This window comes from Martes martes (assembly GCF_963455335.1).
Source record: "Martes martes genome assembly, chromosome: 6".
Lineage (NCBI taxonomy): Eukaryota > Metazoa > Chordata > Mammalia > Carnivora > Mustelidae > Martes > Martes martes.
The window spans coordinates 2,611,428-2,634,885 of NC_137893.1; the positions used below are offsets into that span (position 1 = coordinate 2,611,428).

The 23,458-nt window shown below is 55.4% G+C and overlaps 1 protein-coding gene across 1 annotated transcript in view; it reads left to right on the top strand.

The window, feature by feature from the left end:
- The window catches only part of RPS6KA2 (ribosomal protein S6 kinase A2), a 147,185-nt gene that overhangs the window by 59,101 nt on the left and 64,626 nt on the right, over positions 1–23,458 (top strand). Inside the window, exons 2-3 of the mRNA XM_080807167.1 lie at positions 8,989–9,105; positions 15,746–15,827. Coding sequence (XP_080663293.1) covers positions 8,989–9,105; positions 15,746–15,827 — 199 coding nt within the window. The remainder of the gene's footprint in view (positions 1–8,988; positions 9,106–15,745; positions 15,828–23,458) is intronic.

Sequence of the window (23,458 nt, forward strand, 5' to 3'; positions counted from 1 at the left end):
CCGGTGCCAGCCCCTCCGGCGGGGAGGGCTGCCCTGCCCTTCTCCTTTCAGAGGAAGGGCTGGGAGCGTCCGCATTCCGGGATCAGGCTTTTCCAATCAGAGCCATCAGTCTTAGTAACTATTGCCATGGAGTTGTTGGACCATTAAAAAAAAATCTGTTACTTAAGCCACTTTTTCTTTGTGGAAACCAAATTTCTCTCTCTACACAGATTTGCTTAGAGACACCCCATCGGCCTTTGCCCGGGCTCGCTCCTTCCTCTGCTCACTCCACTGGAGAAGGTGCTGTCACCCGAGCCCCCGCGCTAGGGAATTAATACAGCCAGTGGTTTCCGACCACCAGCGCAGTGTTCGCCCTTGACTCAGCTTTCGGGTGGTTTGGCGCCTGGATGCTAGAGAAACTTTCATTAGTTTGTACCTTTGACATACGTGTTCCCCAGGACAGACTGACAGGGAGGATCTTCTGCATCTATCCAGAGAGACACAAACAACCCATGTCGATGTTGGTGGTTCACATTGTCTTGGAGAATAGTCTTTGCCCTTTTGAAGATTTGAACCTACCCTCTGACCAGTAGCCCCGAATGTAAGTTTTATGGATGGTGCTGGAGAGCCGTGGTTCCACACCTCAGAGTTTCTTCTGATGAGAAAAATAAGTGAAACCCCCACAACGACACTCGTAGATTTGTCTTCTGCCTCTAGTAGTGTAGTCCGGCCACGGGACTAACCCTTTTGCTAGAGAGGGAAGAAGAGCGGGCCATGATCCGCCCTGAGAGTGGACACGTCACTGTCAGTCCGGGTGGCTCAGGGCATCCTGGTTAGTCCCCAGGTGTGGGCTGGGGACCCAGGGCTGTTCACAGACTCAGCTTGCGGAGGACTCGAAACAGAAAACAGCCTCACGTGAGCAAAAGAGCCCTTTGGGCACGGAGTTGCCGACCCCTGGCTGACTCAGTGTTTCCTTATTCTGCCCCATCAGGAGCATCAGGGTTTTTGTTGTTGTCTATTTTTTTTTTCAGTGTAGCCCATAGTTTTATTATTTTTTTTAAATTTTTTTAAATTTAAATTGCTCCATGCAATACATGCCCTCCCTAATACCCACCACCAGGCTCCCCCAACCTCCCACCCCCCGCCCCTTCAAAACCCTCAGGTTGTTTTTCAGAGTCCACAGTCTCTCATGGTTCACCTCCCCCTCCAATTTCCCTCAACTCCCTTCTGTCTGTTTATTTTTAAAGATTTATTTATTTTAGAGAGAGAGAGAGTGTGCAGCTGGGCGGGGAGAGGCAGCAGGAGAGAGAAACCCAAGAAGAATCCCTGCTGAGTGCAGAGCCTGATTCCAGGCTGGATCCTGCGACCCTGAGATCATGACCTGAGCCAGAATCAGCGGCAGAGCATTTAAAGGACGGGACCGCCCAGGAGCTCTAGGACCATCAGTTCCGATAGAGGCATTTACCAGGACCGCCCAGGAGCCCTAGGATCATCAGTTCCGATAGAGGCATTTATCAAACATTTACAAAGTGTCAATTTGAGGAAAAAAATAAAACAAGGATATCAGGTCAGAAATGCACAAATAATTGGGGCTCCTGACTGGCTTGGCCGGAAGAACATGTGACTCTTGATCTTGGAGTCGTGAGTTCGAGCCTCATGTTAGGTGTAGAGATTACTAAAACTAATTAATGAATAAACTTGAATAAGTAAAAAAGAAATACATAAATACTTCAGTCTTGGAGAAGGTGATATTCAGATAAATGAAATGTTCCCTTTCCTGGAAAAAGCATGAAGTTTGTCCCACCAGCTCTTACTGGGGTATGACTGTAGCTTCCTCAACAATACTGCCGCTGTGGGCTGTCATCACGTAGGCTCCTCATTTGGGATTTTAAAGCCTATGTTTTCTCTTACTGCTCAGTACATCCGTTTCCGTACTATGCATCTCAGACCCAAGGTGTAAAGGTTCTGAGGAAGAGGAAGAGAAACAGCGGGGTGATAACTGTCTGTTCGGTGAGCACCTGCTGGTGGCCCATCACCCTCCGTGGGTCTTTACTGGACGCTGTTTTTAAAGTTGTGCAAAGGAATAAGGTCGTCAGCCCCCTTTGTGTGCCCATCCTGCTGCCCCAGAACACCACCATCCCCACGGAAGGCTGTCAGTTCCCGGAGGAGACTTCTCTGGGGCCGGACCCAAGGCACACGTTTTCCAGCCACACCCAGTTGTGAGGCTCTGAATAAATTCACACCTGCAAACAGGGACGTTCTCGCCTCGCATTAGAGACAACTCCCTAGCCCATCACCAAAGGCAACTTTGGAGAAAAGTTGGGAAGGGCCGTGTGCAGAGTGGGATGGCGCCACAACCCCCTGCCTCAGGCCTCACAGACGCTGCTTCCCCAGGGGGCCGGGGCAGGGGGCCCACCGGAGGACGGACAGGAAGGTGATTGGTGGGGACAGCAGGGGAGGGGGCAAAGAAAGCCGGACCGGTGCGGGGAACACGAAGGGGAACATTCACCTCGCTTTGACAGCCAGAACTAACAGGAGTGGAGGTGGACGAAGGCAGGATTTGGGATGGAAGGGAGCGGGCGTCGGCTCAGCCATGGCTCCCATGCCTCCTCTGTGTCCTTCACTTCGTGCTGCCCTGACACCCGGGGCAGATGCCCCGTCCTGGCCCAGTGTTTGGGTGTGAGCTACCCCGGTGACAGCTCCTCTCTGCTGATGCTTTTTCCCTGGGAAGAAGGAAACGCAGCATTCCAGGAGGAGTGCGAGCAGCGAGCTGTGTGTGTCAGCACAGATGCCTGGCCCGCCGGGGATTCTGCGGCCCACAAGCACCGGGTCAAATACACCTGTGTTTCCTGCACTGGGAATGACCAGGGTGGGAAACAGATCTCGGGCAGCTGAGCACATCTTTCCCCTACTCGGGTGTCGTGTGTCCCAGTCCTGAAATTTCAGAACTTCTGTCCGCCGTCTTGGCGTCTCACCAGCACTTTCCTCTCTCTTCCCAGGCCTCAGCCTTCCTATCACCTCCCTCCTGCGCAATTGTAGATTTCTTCCTAAATAAAGGTATCCCTGTTTGGTCTGGATTCTAGCAAGTGATAAGACCAGTGTGGTTTCGACTCATGTCCTGTACTAAGTGGCTCAGCTGATTTTTACCCCTGAGAGATGGAAAGGAAACTTTCTGCAGACATAGCATCCCAAGAAATGGATGGGACAAATGCAGCGGGCCTTGTCCCCACACAGCAGAGAGAGCAGACACGCTGACCAAGGCAGGTGCAACGCTGCTCACGCTGGGCCCGGGCCTGCTCCGAGGGCCATGTTGCTGCCTGCAGGGCGGGTCCAGGCCCCTGAGGCGCTGAAGGAGCCCCCCAACCTGTCTGAAAAAAGGGGGTCCTTCTGGTTCTCAGGGTTTGTGGTTCTTGTCATTCTCACGTCATATTAGCACTCTGAACAAAGCCATCCTCCCCGGGATGGCTGCAGTGAGCCGTGTGTCGTCATGGGTCCAGCAAGCTCTACTGGGAACAAAGACCCCAAACCTACAGAGACGGTTCAGGAGCTCCCAGGGGTGCCCCCCACTGCCCACCACCCCTCCCCCCGCCACCCTACACCTCCTGGGGCCCTCTAGAGCCTCCTCTCTGAGCTGTACCTCCCGGAGGAGACACCGATAGCTGTGGTGGTTTTTCTCCACCTCAGAAGCATCCCCAAACTGCTGCTTCTGGCAACTCCCTAGACTGTGTTGCTAAAACCAGTCTATAGTACTGGATACTCTTTACATCTTTACATCTTTCTTAAAATATGGAAATGCTTTAGTGAGTTGGGAAGTTAGTAGCCAATATCCAGAAGCCAAAACCTGTGTTAGAGGGATAACCCAGAACGAGGGGACGGTGAAAGCTGACCGTCTCCTTGATGACAGTTGGCAAAGCTGCTGAACTTGAGGAGGCCTCATGGCCTCACAGGGCGGGGTTGCTGGTGACAAGTCCCAGTGGACCTCGCACCCACCCCTGCATGAAGGAAAACCTCAAGGAGGACACGGGACCCTGTGCCACCTCAGATGGCTCTTACACACATTCAGCTGCCCGTGATGGGTCTCCAGGGTCGGAGTCCTGGGGAGAGGTCCCGTCCGAAGGTTGGCGTAAAGCCGCGGGTTGGGTGAGGTCCAAGGAGGGGTTCACAGGGGAGAGAACCAGAGACTGAGGCAGGGAGATAAGGAAGGAGGAAAGGAGCCAGAAGAATGGGGAGGTAGGAGGGTCCCAGGGAGCAAGACACCCGGGGTGCCTGTGAGGAAGACGTCCTGAGGAAGACAGAGTGGTGGGTAGCTTGGATCTGACCCCTGGGTTTAGCGCTCTGTCCAGACTTGGTGTGATGGTGGAAGCCAGATGCCAGTGGATAGAGGAACTACCAGAGACCCTGAGTTTGGAAAATCCCTTCAGAGTTGCGTCTACCCCTGGGGTAGCCTGGAGTGGGGGTGGGGGGGGGGGACAATGGAGGTTTCTTTTCACTGAGAAGGGTACACACTTATGTTGGTGGGAAGCACTGAAGGAGGGAAGGAGTGCTGGTGTGAGCCGGGAAGCTGCGTGAAACCCAGTTCTGCGTTCCGAGCTAGGACCCCGTCCTTCCCAGGGTCCGGGCCTCACCCGCCCCCACCCCGGGGTCTGCATATTTGATGAGCTCCTTGCTCCGCCGTGGTTCTACGGGACTTGCTCCCAGTGGCGCAGAGGCCAGGTCCTTTCCTCGCTCTTTTCTACACTTTTATAAACTACTTGTTTCGTCACCCATTCTGTACCCTTTGTAGGATTGATATCCTACCTGTGAATTGGCAATTTCTAGAATGAACTCGCCCCCGTTCTGGAGGTGAAGCTAGCACTTGCCCAATTTTTATGTTCTATGTCTTTATCATTAATAGTTCACAACTTCTAATCTGCACATGCTTTTCACAAATATTCTCCCTTCAAAAATGACATGAAGGGCACCTGGGGGGCTCAGTCAGTTGAGCGTCTGTCTTCAGCTCGGGTCATCATCCCAGGGTCCTGGGATCAAGTCCCGCATCGGGCTCCCTGCTCAGCGGGGGAGCCTGCTTCTCCCTCTCCCTCTGCCTCTAGCTCTGCCTACAGGTGCTCTCTGTATCAAATAAATAAATAAAATCTTTAAAAATAAATAAATAAACAAATAAATGAAAATCAGGTGCCTCAGAACAGGACACTCTAAGAAGGTGATCTTGTGCAGGGAGGAGAGTTCAGCTGTGAGGTGTCCCCCACCTGCCGCCTTCATCACAGCCGCAGCCCACCAGCCTCTCAGGACCACTGCTGGGTTACCTGCCCGACAAGCTCTGGGATCCGTCAGAAGTTCAAACACAATTCAATAGGGATTTAAAAAATTCATTGTCATAAATTATCTTGTCACGTATTGATGTTTTGTAAACCATTTTCTTCTCTAGCTTTTATCTCTCACATTAGAACAGTTTTGAAACCCTCTTGCTTGTGAAGCAAGGTACCACTTTCTCCCCACCAAATTTCTCAAGTTATTTTAAAAAACCCTTTACAGGAGTCACACTAGAAACCAAATGTTTAGTGCCCTGTGTAGAGCATTTAGGGACGGAGTTTATTTTCTTAAAGGAATAACATTAAAATCCACAGAGTTCTAGATAAAATAGTCTGTCTGATAACAAAGAAAAGGCATTTATTTCAAAACGAGACGTGGGTGTTATTGTAATTCTAGATGCCCTTTTGGGCAATGATTGGCCAAGAAGTAGGACGGTCTATCTGGAAACAGAGCAGACATGCGTGGGCATGTCCCTCTCCCTGCCTGCGTCTGCGCGTTTCCTGTGACCCGGGCCCCTGTGGTCAGCATTGGCTCAACCTTCCTTCCCTTCCCCTCCCCTCGCCTCCCCTCCCCTCTTTCTTTCTTTTAAGTTCTTGGGAAAGAGAAAAACAATGTGTCCTCGGGCAAATTCAAGCCAAAATGTCACTACAAAGGCAAAACTCTGGAATCTAAAATGTGACGCCCTCGGGTTTTGCTCTTAAAGACCTTCCTGAGCGCACGTGGGAGAAGAGCTGCCACGTGATCAGGGAAGAAAGTTTGGAGGTTTCTGAGCCCATTCTCAGAGGTGAAACTAGCTACGTGCTTTGGGTACGTTTGCTCTAAATTCTTGGACAGCGAGAATACACAACACTTGAAATGTTCGGAGAGTTTTGTTTGTGAACCTTCGATCTGAAACGTTAAGAAGGTAAACGGCTGAAGAGGGAGGGGCGCGGCGGGGAGGAGGCAGCTGGGAGGCCGGCCCCGGCTGGCGTCCCGGCGACAACGGTGTCAAGTCGGCTTCACCGAGGAGGGAATGTCCAGGGATGGGGCACGGGGGGCTCCCACAGTAAGAGCGCCACCTGACAGTGTCCCGGCGCGTTGAGTGACCTCATTTACTGCCACCGAGGGCCTCTGGCTCTCCGCAAGGAGCGCCTGAAGAGGAAGAACGATCTGGAATCTTCGTGACACACACGTGCTGTGAAGTGTGGTCGGGGGAGATCCCAGCGGGCCACGCTGTGCGTCCAGGCCCCACACCGTCCCCCTGCGCCTGTGGTCAGTGTTAACTTGGACTTTCTACTCAGCACGTGACTTTGTTAACGAAGCCGCGGAAAAATGGGATTTGGGGAATTAGGACCTTGTCGTGGTGTGGGGACTGCATTACCACGGCTGCATGATGGAAGTTATTTCAGGAGGGAAATCGGGATTCTGGGGGATGGACAGCGGCGTAGGGAGAGGGTGGTCAGTGGGCCCGTGGCTGGAACGTGCTGTATTAACAGAAAAGGGGCTGGTCCGGGAGGTCTGGGGCGTGCGGCGGGCATGTCTGTAACTGTGACTTCCATCCAAGACTGCGGTCTAATGTAACCCCCGACGGGTGGCCTGTGCCCCAGATCCTTACTTATTCCAGACCTGATCACAAATCAGTGACGCTCTAATTGGCCATCTCCTACCCGCGCTCCTTGGAACCTTATGAACTAATCAAAGAGAATCCATTTTGGCTATATTCATTGTTTCTGTTCACAATCAGAAAAACCATCGCTCGTGCAAAAATGGCAAATCCTCAACGATGTGGAAATGGGAGCATTCTCTCTCCGTCGGAAGGGAAAACGCGACACGTCCCCACGTTGGCGGCTGACCTGGGGTGAGGTGTTGTACGACCTCGCTCTCCTTTAAAAGGTGTCCAGCACTGGTTACACAGAGATAAAACAGGACAATTCATAACTTTTGAGAAACCAAAGTTTTTGTACATTTTAGAGAGACCGTCTCTGTGAAGTAAAGTATTGCTGTTCTAACTCCGCTAGAAAATACCTGCTGTTGGACTAACACCCGGCGAGAAGCCAGGCGTCCCCGCGCCCCGGGCGTGGAGACCCGTCTCCCACGCTCGCAGCTCTGGGCCTCGCTAGGGCTGAATCTCTACTTCGGAACCATTTTCCAAGGAATGGAAGAAACAGTGAGACGTCCTGCGTGCCCGGAACACAGTGTGCGTGTGGTCGCCGGTCGCTACTTTCAGACGAGCTTTTCAGCCCCCCGCTCTGCTGGTTTCAGCACCTCGCCCAGCGCCAAGATGACAGAGCAGGGGTGAGTGCTCCGGTGGACGGAGGAGCTGGAAAGGGAGTCTCGGAGAAGCCGAGGAGGGACTCGGCAGCAGTTAGCCTCTGGTGTCAGGAAAAGCGCCTCCTTCCCCGCTTTCCAGTTTCCCGTGGCTGACATCGGGCGGATCCACAGGGTTATAAGGGAAGTGATTCGTCTTTGGGGACAGGAAGTTCTCCGATGAAGAAATCCTGGTGATTTCTGTCAAAGTTTTCATGGAAAGATCAAGGGCTTTTTTTTTTCCTACTGGGGAATCTTGCTTCCGGACTGGCAGAAAAAACCTATCTGACTCCTTCTTCTGAAACAGGGTCTCTGGGAGACCAATGAAGTGCACTTGGCATTAGCCGTGCCAAAGGTATTCTTCAAGAAGGAGGAGGAGGACGCGCGTCTGCATGTCACAAACCACGGCCCCGTGTGGGCGGGCAGGTGGCCCTTTGCAGCACAACCCGGAGGCGTTAGGACAGAGTCCCGGAGGCTCGTTCTGCCGCACGGGGTCCGCGATCATCCCTATCCCAACTTCGGCCCAAACTGTTAGATGCAGGATGGATTTTGTGGAGAGCCTCTGGCATGTCCTTGAGATGAGACCAAATGACGAATATCCATGCAGAAAAGAACGCAGTACCGGCTCCCCTGGCCTGCTTCCCAAGATAGGCACACATAAGGACGACGGTGTGAAGTTCTGTGATGTCACACGCGTCACGGTGTGCCCGCCCTGTGGAGGGTACCACCCGTCACCAGGAACTAGAGACCATCTGTCCCTAGAGAAACGGCCTTTGCTACTTTTTCCTGGTTCACTGCCCCAGCGCAAATCCTCTTTCGAATTTCTAATTAACAGAGGCTCCCAAAGTCAAGCCTTCTTTGTCTTGCCAATTCCCGGCAGATATGTTGTCCTTTTGTCTATAACGAATAGAATAAAAACTGGGGGCACTGGGGGGCTCAGTCGATGAAGCCTCTGCCTTCCGCTCCGGTAATGATCCCAGGGTCCTGGGATCAAGTTCCCCGTCAGACTCCCTGCCCAGCGACGAGCCTGCTTCTCCCTCTTCCTCTACCCCTCCCCTCTGTGCGTGCTCGCTCTCTCTCTCAAATAAATAAAATCTTAAAAACAAAACAAAACAAACAAAAAAAACCCCACCCGTTCTGGTCATTTCTCTAGGTCTCAGTGTTGTTATTGGCCCTCTGTGCACACGAAATAATACTTTGATTTTTTTCTCCTATTAATCAGTCTCATGTAAATTCAGTCCTCAGTCCGGCTGGCAGACCTTGAGGGTCGAGAAGAGATTTTCCCTGCCTTCACCGCGGTCCTCAAAGTCCGTAACCTCAGCCAGCGCATCGTAACTTCGGTGTGGGACAGAAGCGGTGAGCCGGGAGGAACCGAGGGTTGGGTCTTCACCGTGTGCCGCTGCTCTCTTGCAGGAGGAAGGCACCGTCAAGGAGATCGACATCAGCCACCATGTGAAGGAAGGCTTCGAGAAGGCGGACCCTTCCCAGTTCGAACTGCTCAAAGTTTTAGGACAAGGATCCTACGGAAAGGTAAGCTGGAGCTTCGATTCCGTCTGAGTGGGTCTCACACACCGTGGCAGGTCCCCCATCCCCGGGGCGGGAAGCACTTGAATGTCAGGGGAGGCGAGCGATGGCCAGGCCGGCTCGTGAACACGGGCGCCGTGGCCCTGAGGCCAAGGGGGTGAGGCTCGCGGACAGTCCCCCGTCTGCGAGTCCCGTGCGCACTGCCGCCCACACGCATGTTGCACGGTTTCGACTCGTGCGGAGCTGTGCGAACAACGACTGTGTGGGCCCGCGGGAATGCCCCCACCACGCCCCTCTCCTCAGACTTCCTGGGCGTCTACTCATCCCCACGGTGAGGAGAGTTCTTGACCTTGAGGCAATGCCTCCCCGAGAGCATAGACTTGACCAGAAGGAAGAAAGCAGCACCCTTCGCGCTGGTGCGTGACTGGCACCCGGGAGTCAGGAAGGCTGGGCCTCGCCGCCGGCCTCCTCTCCTTGCCCGGTGTCTCAGCTGTGTGGACTCTCTCTCGAGCCTCAGTTTCCCTCTCTGCACAGCGGGGACGGCACGAGCCATGTGATAGTAGCCATCCAGTCGTTGCCCCAGCTGTATCTGCACACAGAATCGTGCCCTTTGTGTCACTGTCAGGGTGTGGTGAGGCTGGTCCCTCCCAGGAATGAGAAGGGGACGGCCCTTCACCCAGGCCGCTTCCGAGTCCGGCGGACCGTGGGCATCTTCAGTGTCGGCTGCGTGAGAGTCCTCCCAGCGCGGCGCTGGGTCCTCCGCGTCCCCGTGCAACGGTGAGAAATCCAGAGACCCTGACGGTGTGATTTCTGGAATACTGGGGCCCGAGAAGAGCGGTACAGCCCCTCCCTGGGGCACAGGCAGAGCAGCGACCGGCTTTCCAAGTGTCGTTTTGCACGGAACGCGGACGTTCGCCAGATCTGTCTGTTCTTTGGAGGACTTCGTGTCAAGATGCAATCTGGTGCCTGTTGGTTTAATGCACAACTAATAACACATTCATGATGCTCTGCAAGGTCTCTTCCGACCATGACAATGGGATTGCTTGCGATATTTATCTTTTGGCCTGCATATAAGGTGGACTGTCTTTCCGTTTTCTTTTCCGCGTTCGTACAGTAACGTGGGAAGGAGGAGTGTACACTCAGTTATACACAAACACGGTCGCGTTGAGCCACGCCAGATTTCCCGTATTCAAAGTTTCATGTCCTGCAAAAATGTCTATGCAATGTGGGCCGTGAGGTGTTCGGGAAGCAGGGAATGAAGACTTCGGTCTCTCTCAGCCTGGGGAGCTTTACTGGAAGCACGCGGCAGAGCCTACTGATGTGGTAATGGAATGTCCGCCGTTCATTAGAAATGTCACAAAAGAGGAGAAGGCGTCATTCTTTCTCTAAGAACTAGGATTTCAGAACGGAGACAAGCAAATTCACAGACACTGCCCAGATATTGTTTCTGGCGCACATTCTCCGCCGAGAGGTGCAGGTGTGGGCCGCTGTGGGCGCTGCCTTGTGATTGGGTCCCTCTGACCTCGCTGTGGACACCACCCACCACCCCCAGCTCCGGGTGCTTGGGAACAGACCCACACACCGACATTTCTGAGCTCGATGGAGCCACGCGCCTGGGGCTCGAGGGGTCTGTCCAGAAACTCACCTGGACAGAAGCTGCCCTTGAAGATGCCCTCCTCCCAGACCGGGGTTCCAGACGAAGGGAGAAAAGGCTTTGTCCAATTCCCTCCCAATTTCAAATTTTGAATTTGCTTTAAAAAGCCGTTGTTTGGAAAACAAGTCAAATAGCGGGTGGTGTTGGTGGAGCCGTGGGAACAGCCATCCTTGTCACGCTCCGTGCTGTCCTCTCCCCAGCCTTCCGCGCACCTGCTCTTTCACACACGCGGGGTCGGTCTGCGCACGGCGCGGCAGGTAACGACAAGCACGAGAGCTAAGGGGAGGAGGCAGTGGCCACGTGTACGGGTGTTCCAGCCTCCGCTCATGACCTAATTCACAGCTCATGTGTGGGGCCACCCTGGGCCTGGGAGTAAAGACCAGAGCCCCCGGCGGACGAGGGGTGCCGACCAAACAGGACGGGACTCCGGAAACCTCTCGGAAGTGCCCTGGGATGCCTTGGGGCCAACATCAGGCCCTAGAGAGCCGCAGGTAATAATTCTCCTGGTCCACGCAGTGCTGTCTGTAGGGAATTTTTTATAGAAGCAAAACTAATGACAAGAAGGGGGAAGCCCCATGTTCTGACACTGCACAGTGTCTTACTCTTCACCCCTAAGTACATCCTGATGCAGGGTCGTCCTGCTTTTGCCATCTAGGAGAGAAACATAAGACAAAACTAAATGTCCTCATTCTGCAGAAAGCTCCGGCTCACCGTTCGTGCCTCTGCTCCCAGGAGCAAAGAGCCAGAGTTCATCTGGACCTCAGTGTCCCTGGGCTGTATTCACCTGTCTCTGGGCCCCTCCATTCACCTGTCACTGGGCCCCTCCGTTCCGTCTCTCCTCTGTGCGGTGATGGCAGATGCTGGAGCTGTGGGAAGGAATGAAGCCGTCTCTGCCGCTTGGCCTTCACGCTGACGCCCACTTCCAGCGGCAGGCTCGTCCAGGGACCTTCGCCATCCCGCCCACGGCAGGGGCCCTGATGGATCCTCGCTCGGCGGCTGTGTTCTGCTTGTGCAGTGGAGGACCGGTCCCCAGGCGGAAGCAGCCCGCAGCCCAGAGGATGACTCCCTATCGGTGGCATCCCTCGGAGGGACGGCGGGGGCTCGTGGGCCCCAGGCAGGACCACACAGAGGGCAGCGCGAGCTCTTCTCTCCAAGTCAGTCCTGCAAAGTGTAGGAAGCAAAATAACCAGTTTGCCGGAGCAGTTTGCTGGGAATAATGGAGAACATCCTGGTCGTTAGTAATTTGTCAGGTCATCGTGACTTCAAGGGTGTCCAGAGAGCAAAGGAAGCAGTGGTGCCTGGACAGGAGAAACAGCCTTGTCCTCGAAGAGGTTTAAGTGTTGAATCGGGGAAACAGTGAAGCCACGGAAGATGCGGCACAGCGTGTCCCGGTGTCGGGCCTGGTGCGCACCACGTGCTCCTTGAGAGTCTGCAGGCAGGAGAGGCGTTGGAGCCCCCCGGAGAGTCCAAAAGTGACGCCGTTGCCCTCCTTGCCATCCTTGCCTGTTCCTTGGTGTCCCTTGTGGGTAAACACCAGGAGTCGGTGGGGGAACATTCTTTTCTTTAAAATATTCAGGGGAGATAGGCAGATGACAATTCCCACATTCTGAGCCGGGATCAACCCAAACAAAAACATGCCCTTGCTTTCCTGTCACTTAGTTGGTAGCACGTAAGAATGGGTGTTTAAATATCTTCCTTTGGAGGAAGGATCTGGCATCCGGTGGCATCCTCTGCAGGGGCGCGACCGCCACCCAGCCGGCTCCTGTGTTGGCGAGCACTGCCGACCGATCGCGACGCTGCGGCTCTGAGAGCTGAGACGTTTGCTGAATCGGGCAGTGGTTTTGCTGATTACAATGACACCTGAAGATCTGGGGCGATGTAGAATGACACGGGATCTGTCTCTGTGTGTCCCCACGCAATGTCCTTGCGTGTTACATGCTGAGCTGCTAAAGAAGAAGTCGGAACGAACTGGGGAGCATGTTAAAGCTGGGTTAGAGACGGAAGGTCGGCCACTGTAGGTGCTGAAATTACTAGGGTTAACCAGAACCTATCTCACTGCAATGAAATGTGTTCCTGAACGATGTGCATCCAGCCCTAGAGGTGGCGGCACAGGGCGGTGGTCAGGAGCGGCCACCTGTGGCTCGTGAGCCCGTCTTTGCACTCGTGACCATATTCACTGTGGCATTGATGGCACCGTAGTTTGTGCCCTCAAGGCTCTGTTTACCTCCCGTCAGGCCCTGCTTACCCAGGGGTCCTTCGTGCTGTGGCTCCAGTCGTACCCCACGGCCCGGCACATAGTGCGGGCTTCGCGAGCACGACGAGAATGGAGTTTCTTCCTGCTCTCTCCAGAAACGGAAGAGCTCTTTTAAAGACACAGATGTATAAACAGCATCACCATCAATCATCTCATTTTTAAAAGCCTGAAATACAAAAGAGAAAATGGTTTTATGAGCAATGCTTCACGCAAAATTTGACATTTCCGCTACTCTTAATGGATGGCGGACCCCAAGGACTCGGCGTCCAGGGCAGCCTCGGGCGGAACGGGGTCTCCACGAGTCCTTGAGCTCATACGTACGCTCTCGGGCGTGTTCCCTGTGTGCGCCACGCACCCCTCCTTGCCTTGCGGGGGAGGAGGTGGACGAAGGGATGAAAACGCAAGCAGAAAAGACGGCTTCGCTCTTGCACATGTTGGAAGAGCCGTTTTAATGCTGTTACCGGTCTTCTGAGAACGCCCGTCTTAGGGCTGACCGGTGGGCTTCACTGTGAGGCATCAGTAGGTCCACGGCCCCCAGTGGAGGTGCACAGAGGGATTGAGCAAGGAACCACGGCAGCTTCTCCGCACGGTGACTCAGTGGCCCAGGCTGGCTCGGCCCGCAGCCCCGCACGGCCGTCCTCAGCCCCGTGGCCGGGGCTCAGCGGGAGTGTTTGGGTCCAGCTTTGCAGTGTTCTGTGCCCAGAGGCCACACTCCCCCTCGGCTAGAGTCATTGTTTAGCCAACAGCCCCTTCCTGTCACAGACACCCCTGCCCCTCAGCCCCATGCCTTTTAGGGCACAGCTTTCTTTCTGGGGTGCTGGGCACTGATGCTCGGGCCCAGGCCCCTCAGGGGGGCCCCCAGCCCTCCCACCTGCTCCCTGGCTTGCTGCTCAACACGCGGATCCTGGCTGCTCCCCTCTGTCCGCACGCCCACGTAAGCCTGGGGACAGGGCTTGGGGACCTGAGGGGACCAGAGCACGTGCAGACACAGTGCAGGGCCCATGACTTCCCGTGACTCAGAGGACGTAACACGTCGGGCACTAGAGTTTTTCTCTGCACAGCCCAGCCTTCTGACCACGGCCGGGGCAGCTCTCCTCGCCCGTCGGGAGGCTCATCCCCGGCAGGACGTCCCATGCAGAGCCCCTGTCTGCACAGGCTTGTGTCTCACCCTGTGTGGCCGTGAGACCCCAGACGTTCTCCCCGGGGGCCTGCGCCACAGCTGGCTTCATCCAGCTGATAAGTGTAGACATGTCACGTGTCCCCAAAGATAAATAGTAACGCTTAGTGACAGAGTAGTCCCAATCCAAAGGGAAAGGGGAACCTGCTTCTAACTGTCCCTGGCTGCCTGGCCCTCGTTCCCGGAGGCAGCATCCAGTGGGGCCGGCTTGTCCCTCTTGCTCTCATTTTTGTCTGGGCGGGGGAGGCAGGTATCCTTGGCATTGACCCCGGTCTGTGACCCGAGTGCCGGCAGCGGCTGGGGAGGAGCGAGGCAGGAGCTGTCCCTGGGCCAGGACCCTCGGGGGGAGGAGCCGCCTCCTGGGCTGGAGAGCACGCGGCGCACTGAGGACAGACTCCCTGAACCCGCGCTCCTGTGCGGGGACGTCGTGTCTTCCAGGTCCTAGAGCAGACACCGAGCGGTGTCCTGTGAGGAAGGGAGCCCTCCGCTCTGAACAGCCTGCCCTCTGCCGTCTTCTCCCCCTTCGCTCTCCTCCCCGAGGGGAAGCTGTGAAAGCAAACCCCGCGCGCGGGTCTCTGTCCCCCGAGCGACCTGCAGCCCGGCCCGCCGGCCCCACATGGGTCTCTGTCCCCCCGTGGGCCACCCTGTCGCCCCGCCTGCCAGCCCCACACTAGTGGCACTGCGTCCCCAGAGGCATGGGCAGTGGCAGGTCCGTCCGGCTCCATGAAGCCTCACGAGGCAGGCGTTTGGGGCAGGGAGTGGGTCCCTGTCACCCCTGCCGCAGCCCCTCTGCTGGTAGCGGGCATGGTCCCCGTGGCCGTCTCTCTCCTGCCAGTACATGTTTGCGTCTCGTCAGTGCTCCATGATGTGTTTACTTGACTCATTGTGTTCAACAATCGTTGTCTATGACCCCAAGCTCACGGTTTTCTTTTTGGTTTTCCTCAATGTTGTACCTCAAAATGTGCTCCAAAAATGTCATTAAGGATCCACGCGAGTGTCTCTAAGAGCCATTTAGAAACTAACTCAGTTAAAAAGAGGAAGAAGAACAAGAAAGAAACGATATAAACTTAAGTGCTTGAAGCTAAATTTTGGGTGAAGAAAGCTGAAAATAAGAGAACCGAGTTTGTCTTGAGCATCAGGGTGTCCTCCCTGTGAGCGGCAGGGGCTCTGGGGCGGCCCTCCCGGCGGGGGTTCACAGCGGGGTATTCGGGACAAACCAGCGGATCTGACTTGAAATTCCTGAGCATCATTTGCATTTCTGACAACCGCTGTTTGTTTGTTTGTTCCGGAAGGGTGGTGTCCCTCTGATAGAAAACGTTTAGGAGAAAGTGGTACCGAAAACAAACCCTTCTTCACACGCACACGCAGGACAGTGTCCGTCACAGAGTTGCGGTCGATTAGACGACGTTTGTCCGGGCAGCTCAGATGCTGGAGGAACTTTTACATGTTTATTTCACTGGATTGTTTCCCCCTAAACTCCCCCGTGTACCGCCCTGTCAAATCGAGTAAGGACGAGTCCACCGTCTTCCCCAACCTCAGATGTCCCTGCTCTCTTTACCAGGTGTTCCTGGTGCGGAAGACCAAGGGCTCGGACGCCGGGCAGCTGTACGCGATGAAGGTCCTGAAGAAAGCTACCCTGAAAGGTGAGCGTTTCCCGGGGGCTGGCCGTGTTTGAGACGCGCCGCTGTGGTCTGTGCCCTGCCGGCCGCTTGCCTAAATACACATTCGGTCTAGTTTCGCGTGATTTCTGAAGCTGTCTGTAAAGGAGCGTATCAGACGCGTTTCTCTCTGATGACGGTAAAGAGTACAAACATTTCCCCGAACATTTAACCCAGCCCTGCGACACTGCCGCAATTTTCAGAGAGAAAGCCATATTGCATAAATACCGTTCTCCCGCATGTGTCCGGCTGTGGTGTGCCATTCGCAAAAAAAGCACATCGGGGAGGAAAGCAGAAATAGGTCGGACGGCGGCGTGTGGACCACGGCGCAGCCTGAGTCCTCAGTGAGACCACATCGCTCAGTTTAAAAAAAAAAAAAAACGTGATTCACGGCTCTGGCACTTCCCTTGGGTCCCCTTGGCTGGGTTTGCGAATCAGGAGCACCTGATTCTAGCGCTGCCCACCCCCGCCCCCAGGGAGGGGTAAGCACTAGACAAGGTCAAAGTGACGCTGCAGCCGAGAGCCCCACTCCTGGCTCACAGCCCCACAGCCAACAGCGCAGGAGAGCCGAGAGCCGCCGGCTTACCCCGTTGGGGAGGGACGGGCCCGTCCCCTGAGTGGGGCAAGGTGCCCCGGCACACAGCAGGCCCTGGGCAGGTGTGGCAGACTTTCCGGGTCGTACGCACTCCCCACAGCGTGGGGAGGAGCGGAGCCACTGAGGACAGGCTGGAGGAGGCAGGCTTTGTAGCAGCAAGAAGACAAGATGACCCCTGGTGCCCGCGGAGGGCGAGCTGGGCCTGCTGAGTCATTCCGTACGCTGGCAGGGAGCGGAAGCCTGCGAAGGACCAGCTGGGGTCCAGCTGCTCGAGCTTATCCGGAAACCTCAGGGTCGGAGGCCCTTCTCCCAGGGTGGGGAGCTCTCCGTCAAGGGCAGGGGCTTGCAGTTCGGGCTGTGAGGCTCAGCAATGTCAAGGCAGCGTATGACTGTTTAGGTCTTGGGACGACGTCCTCAGCAGTACGTTCTGGGCCGCAATGCAAGGACCGTATTGTTCTGTGCACACACGTCCCTTACCCTTGGCTGGTGATACGAAACACGAAATGCAGGCCAGGAATTCGTGAACCAAATAAATGCAGACTCACGCATCCTAGGTATTCCGAAGAGAACAAGTGTCCTTCCAAGGCGGTTGTTCAAGGATGGGACCTTAAATGGTTCCTTTTCCCTTTAACCACAACCGTCCCTTCTTCCCCTCCGGTACGACCTCACCGTCCCCTGCCCTGGGAGGAGAGGGAAGGAAACGTAGGAGGGACGTGGGAACCCGCGGCCGCGCCCCTGCTCTGAAGGCCCAGCGTCAAGCCAAGGAGCCAGACGTCGCTCCGGGAACCCGGCCGCTCAGCCGGCACTCCGTCAGCGCCGACCTTGACCGCTCGGCTCGTGCCAGGCACACCAGTTCAGTGAATCACGAAGTGATTCCACGTTTGTTTGTTAGCCAACCCACTGTGCCTCAGAAGGTGCCCTGCAGCCGGCGTCACACGGGTCAGACGGGGTGGAACGCGGTGTCTGCAGAGCGCATCATAGTTTTAAAAGCACGAGCCTCCGGGTCGGTACAGGCCCGTGCATGTGTGGGCAGCAAGGAGGACACGTCGTGCTGGTAGGAAACAGGCCCAAGGAGGACAGTCTCAAGGTGACCGATAGCTTTTGTTTTCTTGCCTGTGCTCTACATTTAAGTTCTCAACAGAAATAAAACATGTTTGACTTTTTCTAATATAAAGTTATTTGTAAAATAGTCTGGACCCTGTGCTTGATGATGTAAAATTGTTTTCACGTGTGAGAATGAGCCGAGTACGCGTAAAAGAGGAGGACGATTCCCCACGTCCTTGTGCTCTTTCAAAGCTGTGTTTCAAACCAAACATTATTGGACATCTTTATTGCTTCCACTTTCCAGAATGGTCCCCCACAAAAGAATAGATTTTTTTTTCCCAGAAATGTGATGGAGATTTATTTTCTTAAGAGAAAATAGGGGCATCTGGGTGGCTCAGTGGGTTAAAGCCTCTGCCTTCGGCTCAGGTCATGATCCTGGGGTCCTGGGGCTCTCTGCTCGGCAGGGAGCCTGCTTCCTCCTCTCTCTCTCTCTCTGCCTGCCTCTCTGCCTACTTGTGATCTCTACCAAATAAATAAATAAAATCTTTTAAAAAAAGAGAAAATAAAAAGGTGGTATATGTATACAATGGATTACTACTCGGCCATTAAAAAAAAATGAAATCTTGCCATTTGCGACGATGTGGATGGAACTAGAGGGTGTTATGTTGAGCGAAATAAGGCCATCAGAGAAAGACAATCATCATAAGATCTCACTGATATGTGGAATTTAAGAAAACAGAGGATTATAGGGGAAGAGAGGAGAAAATAAAACAAGTGAGATCAGAGAGAGACAAACCATGAGACTCTTCATCAAAGGAAACAAACAGGGTTGCGTGGGGGGGAGGAGGGGCGGGGAAACTGCGCGATGGGCGTTCGGGAGGACAGGTGATGTGACAAGCCCTGGGCCTTCTATGCAACCGATGATCACTGATCTCTGCCTCTGAAGCTAGTAATACAGTATAGGTTAATTAATTGAATTCAAATTTAAAAGTTTAAGAAAGACTATAAACGTTTGCAATGCAGTGCATTGGGGTGGTCTCTGGACACATCACAGGAGGACCGAGTATGTGCAGGAAGGAGGACAGGTGTCTGCGTGCACTGCGGGGAGGGGACGCCGCAGCTCGCTGAGCGCCCCCCTTCCTAACGCACGAAAGAGGCTCGGCTCAGGACTGCGGAAATCCGCCGGACGCCGCCACCTCTGCCCTCCACGAGCCAGAGGTCTCCCGATCTCTCCACCTTCGCGTGGGCCGGTGCCGGCTAATGAGTCACCCGCGGAGCGTGCGAGAGACAAGGAATGCGCAGTGACCGTGGCCGTGATGCTCCCCACCCGCCAGCCACACTGGATCGTACAGACAAGCCCCCAGAGCGAGAACGCGGGGGGTTTGATAGTGAGAAGGGGGCGGAGGACGTGCCGAGATTATCCTGAAACTCCAGATTGTTTCTCAAAAGCGCGGTGACTGTCGTGTGTGCGGGAGAGAGTTGTTGTCAGTGAGATTCCAAATACCTTGACAGAAGGATGATGGTCTGACAGCTCTGTTTTAGCTTTACGTGAGGGTGCAGCTGCCGGGCGTCTGCCCCCTTTCTTTAAGGAGGTGGCACGTCAGTCGTGAGGGAAATGTCAACTGCTGGGCGGGCGAGGAGGGTGTGACGAGCTCGCCGCCCCCACCGGCCCCGCCCTCTGTTCCAGCACCTTCTCCCACCCCTCGGGGCGGAGCGGCTTGCCTCCTGCCGATGAGGGACCCTTTGCGAACGTTCCCCTCTTCCGTAACTCCGTACTCATTACTCACCACAGCGTTGTCCCCGGAACGGTTCCACATAAAGTGTTGCAAGCACCGCGAGTCGGAAGGTGGACGCCCCATTCGGGTCGTAAGGGAACGGGGCTCGAATGACCGCAAGCCTGGTCCCGAGCAAGAGACCAGGAATGAAGACAGCCCCGTGTCCAGCCCCTGGTTAGTCAGTCGGCAAGTAGGGACTGCCGTCCCCCCCAGGAACAGTGGCTCCCAAGCGTGGCCCCAGCTGGAATCAGGGGCCACCCCTGAGGCTCTGAGTCGGTTGGTCTGGGTGGGTGTCTACGCGAGAATTCATTACCCGCCGAGGGAGAGGACCCCGATACTGCGATCGGGACACACACCCGGGCCGCGGGGCACGTCCTGCTTCGCCTCTGTGTGTGGTGTCGCCATGGGGAGCCTCTCCTGTCCTCGTGTCCTCCTACTCAGAATGCGGTGATGCCGTGTGAGTACCTGCCCGTAGTGTTGCTGATGCGAGAAGTATCTTCACGGCGAAGGTCAGCGTCCGCTGTCCTCAGCTCTGCTCCTCTCTCCGTGACACTCGAGATGTGTTTGGGCTTTTCCTGCCCCGATTTGGGCGGGCCGGCTCGCGTGCAGGAGTGAGGAGGGAGGCTGGACGGTTACCGCCGTCTGGGTCGGAAGAATCCCGTCTTCCTCCGGCCCAGGGTCTGCGGCTGCCGCGGCCTTCGTTGCTGAGAAGGACTGGAAACTGCGTAGAAGCCCAAAGGCTCGGCCCGCGCCCGCGCTCCCGGTGCAGGCCTGTCCCCTTGCCCTGGGCCGTCCTCTGCCACCAGGAAGGGCTTCCTGCGGGAAGGATGTTCTTTGTGATGATGATTTCCTGACGGACTTCACCTGCGCTGCCCTGTGGAACTCATTTTCAGCCGTCGGCCCTGAAAGTGAACTCTCTCAGCCCAAAGGTGGGCATTTCCCGCTTTGAAGGAAATAAGTATTATTCTGTCCTGTTGATGGAAGGGGAAAAATACATTTTTCTGGCAAAATCTCTTTGTTGAGCAGTTCCGTGACTCCTGGCCGATTACGGTCACGGCAAATGTGTTTATCGGCCGCGGTGGGAGGACCGCCAGCCGCGAGGACGGAGGACGTAGACCTGGCCGCCTTCCGAGCGCCTCCGTTCGCCGGTCGGGGCTGTTTCTGCTCCTCGACCGTCCTTTCTTTACAAAGTAGAGCTCTGATGACGTCCCTAGATGCGCTGGGCACGCAGAGCATGTGGCGGCTGGGAGGGACACAGCGGTCACATGCACGCTGATGACGGCGTCTGAGCCAGTGCCCGATCTGGCCCAGCCCCGGGGGCCTCAGACCTCAGACTGCGATTTCCCGCCCCGTCCTGTTGATTCGGTTTCTCTTACACCGATGGGCTCTGTCCTGAGACGCGGACACACTCGAGCGTGAGCTTCAGCTCGGGCCGTAGCCGGAGCAGGTTTCATCTCCAGCAAAGTCACGAGTGTCGTCCGGTTCACAGTTGGAGAATTGCGAGTTCTGGGGAGGAGGAGAGTAAAGCAAGTCGCAAGCACACGTTCCAAGTGCCGCTCCTGGTAGCGCGGTGAAGCCGCGCGCCACCGCCCACGGTGGGCAGCGCTGGGGACCCTGCCCGTCCCCCCGACACGCCCGGGCGGTCATTTCCGGACCAGGAAGCCGCGGCTGATGCCCCTGGGCCTTTCTGCTCAGGAGTTGTTTCCCGCTGCGTGTTCTGGGACAGAAAGTGAAAGGACAGCGACTCCCCCTTACGCCTCCCTGGCTTCTTTCTCGGGCCTCCTGGAGGCACCGTGCACCTTAGGTAAACGTCACCGGCCAGGAACCGGCACGTCACCTACGGCACCTGGGTCCCTTGGGCTCCACCCATTTGTTTGTACCAGAATCCGTTTGTTTGTGTTTCTTGGGTTGTAGACAGGTTAGAAAGTGGGACATGGTGGGAAAAAGGCGACAACTAAAGATGACACCATCATCTTTACTGTAAATGTAAGTGTGGAGGCAGAAGGGAAACGGGCTGGAGGCTCATCCACAAAAAGTTTCTTCCGTCAAGAAGCGACCTAAGTAACCGAGTCCCGTTCTCTTTAAATAACCTGGTACAGAGAAAGACACCGCTTTGTACAGTAACGAACGTGGTTACCATTTTTAATTTTCATGTGTTACGGTTTTCTTCCTTCCTTCCTTCTCTGGACTGAAGAATGATACAGAGTTTTGGCCCCGAACACGAGCAACGCCTTCTCCCGGGAGGCCACTTTTTGCTATGAATTCGACTAATGAAGATTCAAAGCATTGTGTGAGGACAGATTTTCGTCTGTGTCTGGGAGACTGCTTGGGGTGTAATTTCTGACCCAGGGGCCAGGGAAGGAAGCAGGAAGCAGGGGTCACGGCGCTGAGCCGAGCCTGAGCTCTCCTCCCGCCTGCGCGGGGACGCCTGTCCTACACGAGCATTTCCGACTGGCTCTCTCAGACCGGACTGGCCGTTTCTCAGGTCTGGGGACGTGTCTGGAGGGTGCAGATGTCGGTTCCAAGAGGCAGCCTCGAGGTTCAAAACCTGTCCCCTCCAAGGTGCCACGCCATTAGGCTGGCAGGCAGAAACAGCCCCTGCATTTCCGTGTCTCACTGGACAGGACACCTCAAAGGACTGTGGGTACTGAGATATTTTGTTACCAGCAAAGGGGCGTTCGCCACCTTTTAACTCCTGAAACTCCAGAACAGACCAAGTGGTTAAGTAAGAAAAATTAACAGGTTGGAATGTCCTAAATGTTAAATTCCTCATGAGCCCCGAGTAGGTACATCTGAAGTTGTCTAAAGGCGTGTGGGGCTTGGAGTCACACAGGTGTTGGCCTGATCCAAAAAAAGAGTTTCCAGAAAGTGGCTCTATTTGATACCACGGGTGCTTCCAGCAGGCTAATCCCATGGTGCACCTCCTCCCCTGTTTTCCTGGGAAGGAAACTGTGCCCTTCACAGCAGGGTGCATTTCTGGGCATCTCCACGCTCGTCTGGTGCTTGGCGCTGCCACGGCCGTGGAGGCTGAAGGACACAGGAAGGTCGCCGCTGGCCCCGGGGGACGCGCATGGCTGTCCGGAGCTAAGCCCGCCGTGAAAACCACATCCCCCATCCTCCATGTTTCGGGGCTGCCACAATTATAGGGTTGAAATACAAAATAAAACACGCTTCACTTATCCCCAATATGCACGGTTTATTAATGAATCTCAAAATAGCTTGGAATATTTTTCTTTTTATATCCGTAGTAGCAAGCCTCACTCGATTCCAGACTCACCTGTCAAATCCCAGGAACAAACATCGCAGGGAGAGAACGGGGCCTGAACCCCAGTTCTGCACCAGCCTAGAGCCGCCAGTGAGATGGCTGCTGGCGTTTCGCTCCGGCCGATGGAACGGTCTCTTGGCTCAGCTTGCGACGTCTCTCCCCAGTTCTGTGACTCACTGACGCCGTAGTGATGCAGGGATGGAGGGAGCCTCTCTCTGGGCTTTCTTTTTGATGCATCTGGGTCCTAGGACTCAAAATCCCTCAGAGCCCTGAGCTGTCCCAAAGGCAGCTTAGAGACGGTGCCAGACGGTGACACATTTGCTGACCGTGCCCGCATCTTTCGTCATGCCAGGATGCTCCGTGGCTGCCTGTCCAGTGGCAGAGCCGCCCGTCCAGGCCTTTCCGGCATCCCTGGCTCTGGCCCAAGAGTGACCAACAGGGCAGGGAGAGGGATCAGGGCGGGTGGAGCGGGGGCTCTGCTCGGTTAGGCAGAATCCACAGAGCCGGAGAGCAGGGGGACCCTGCATGTGGGCTCGTGGCCGAGGGCACCACTCTGGGGAACCACTGTCCTGCGGGTCCTCAGACACGGTCGGTAAGGAACGCTGTCTCAGCACTGACCGAGGTGTGTGCCGTGTGCACACAGCCTGCCTCCCGCCTCCTGGGAAGGACCCGAGCACACCTGCGTAGTCGCTGTCGGGCCACAGGTGTGTGGATGCGTCTCCCAACGGAGCTGTTGGCTCGTCTCTACCATCCCTCAAGGCCCCTGCATTTACGGAGGCTCCTGGCCTTCTAGCTCTGTTTGCCTCACGCAACGTCCCCGCACTTTGCTGGCCTTTTAATGCTATGATCTCACGTTTGTGAGTCAATCTCTCCCTCTTCCCTGTGTCATTCTCCATCGCTTTTAGGAGACAGATTCCCGCCCAGACATCGGATGGGT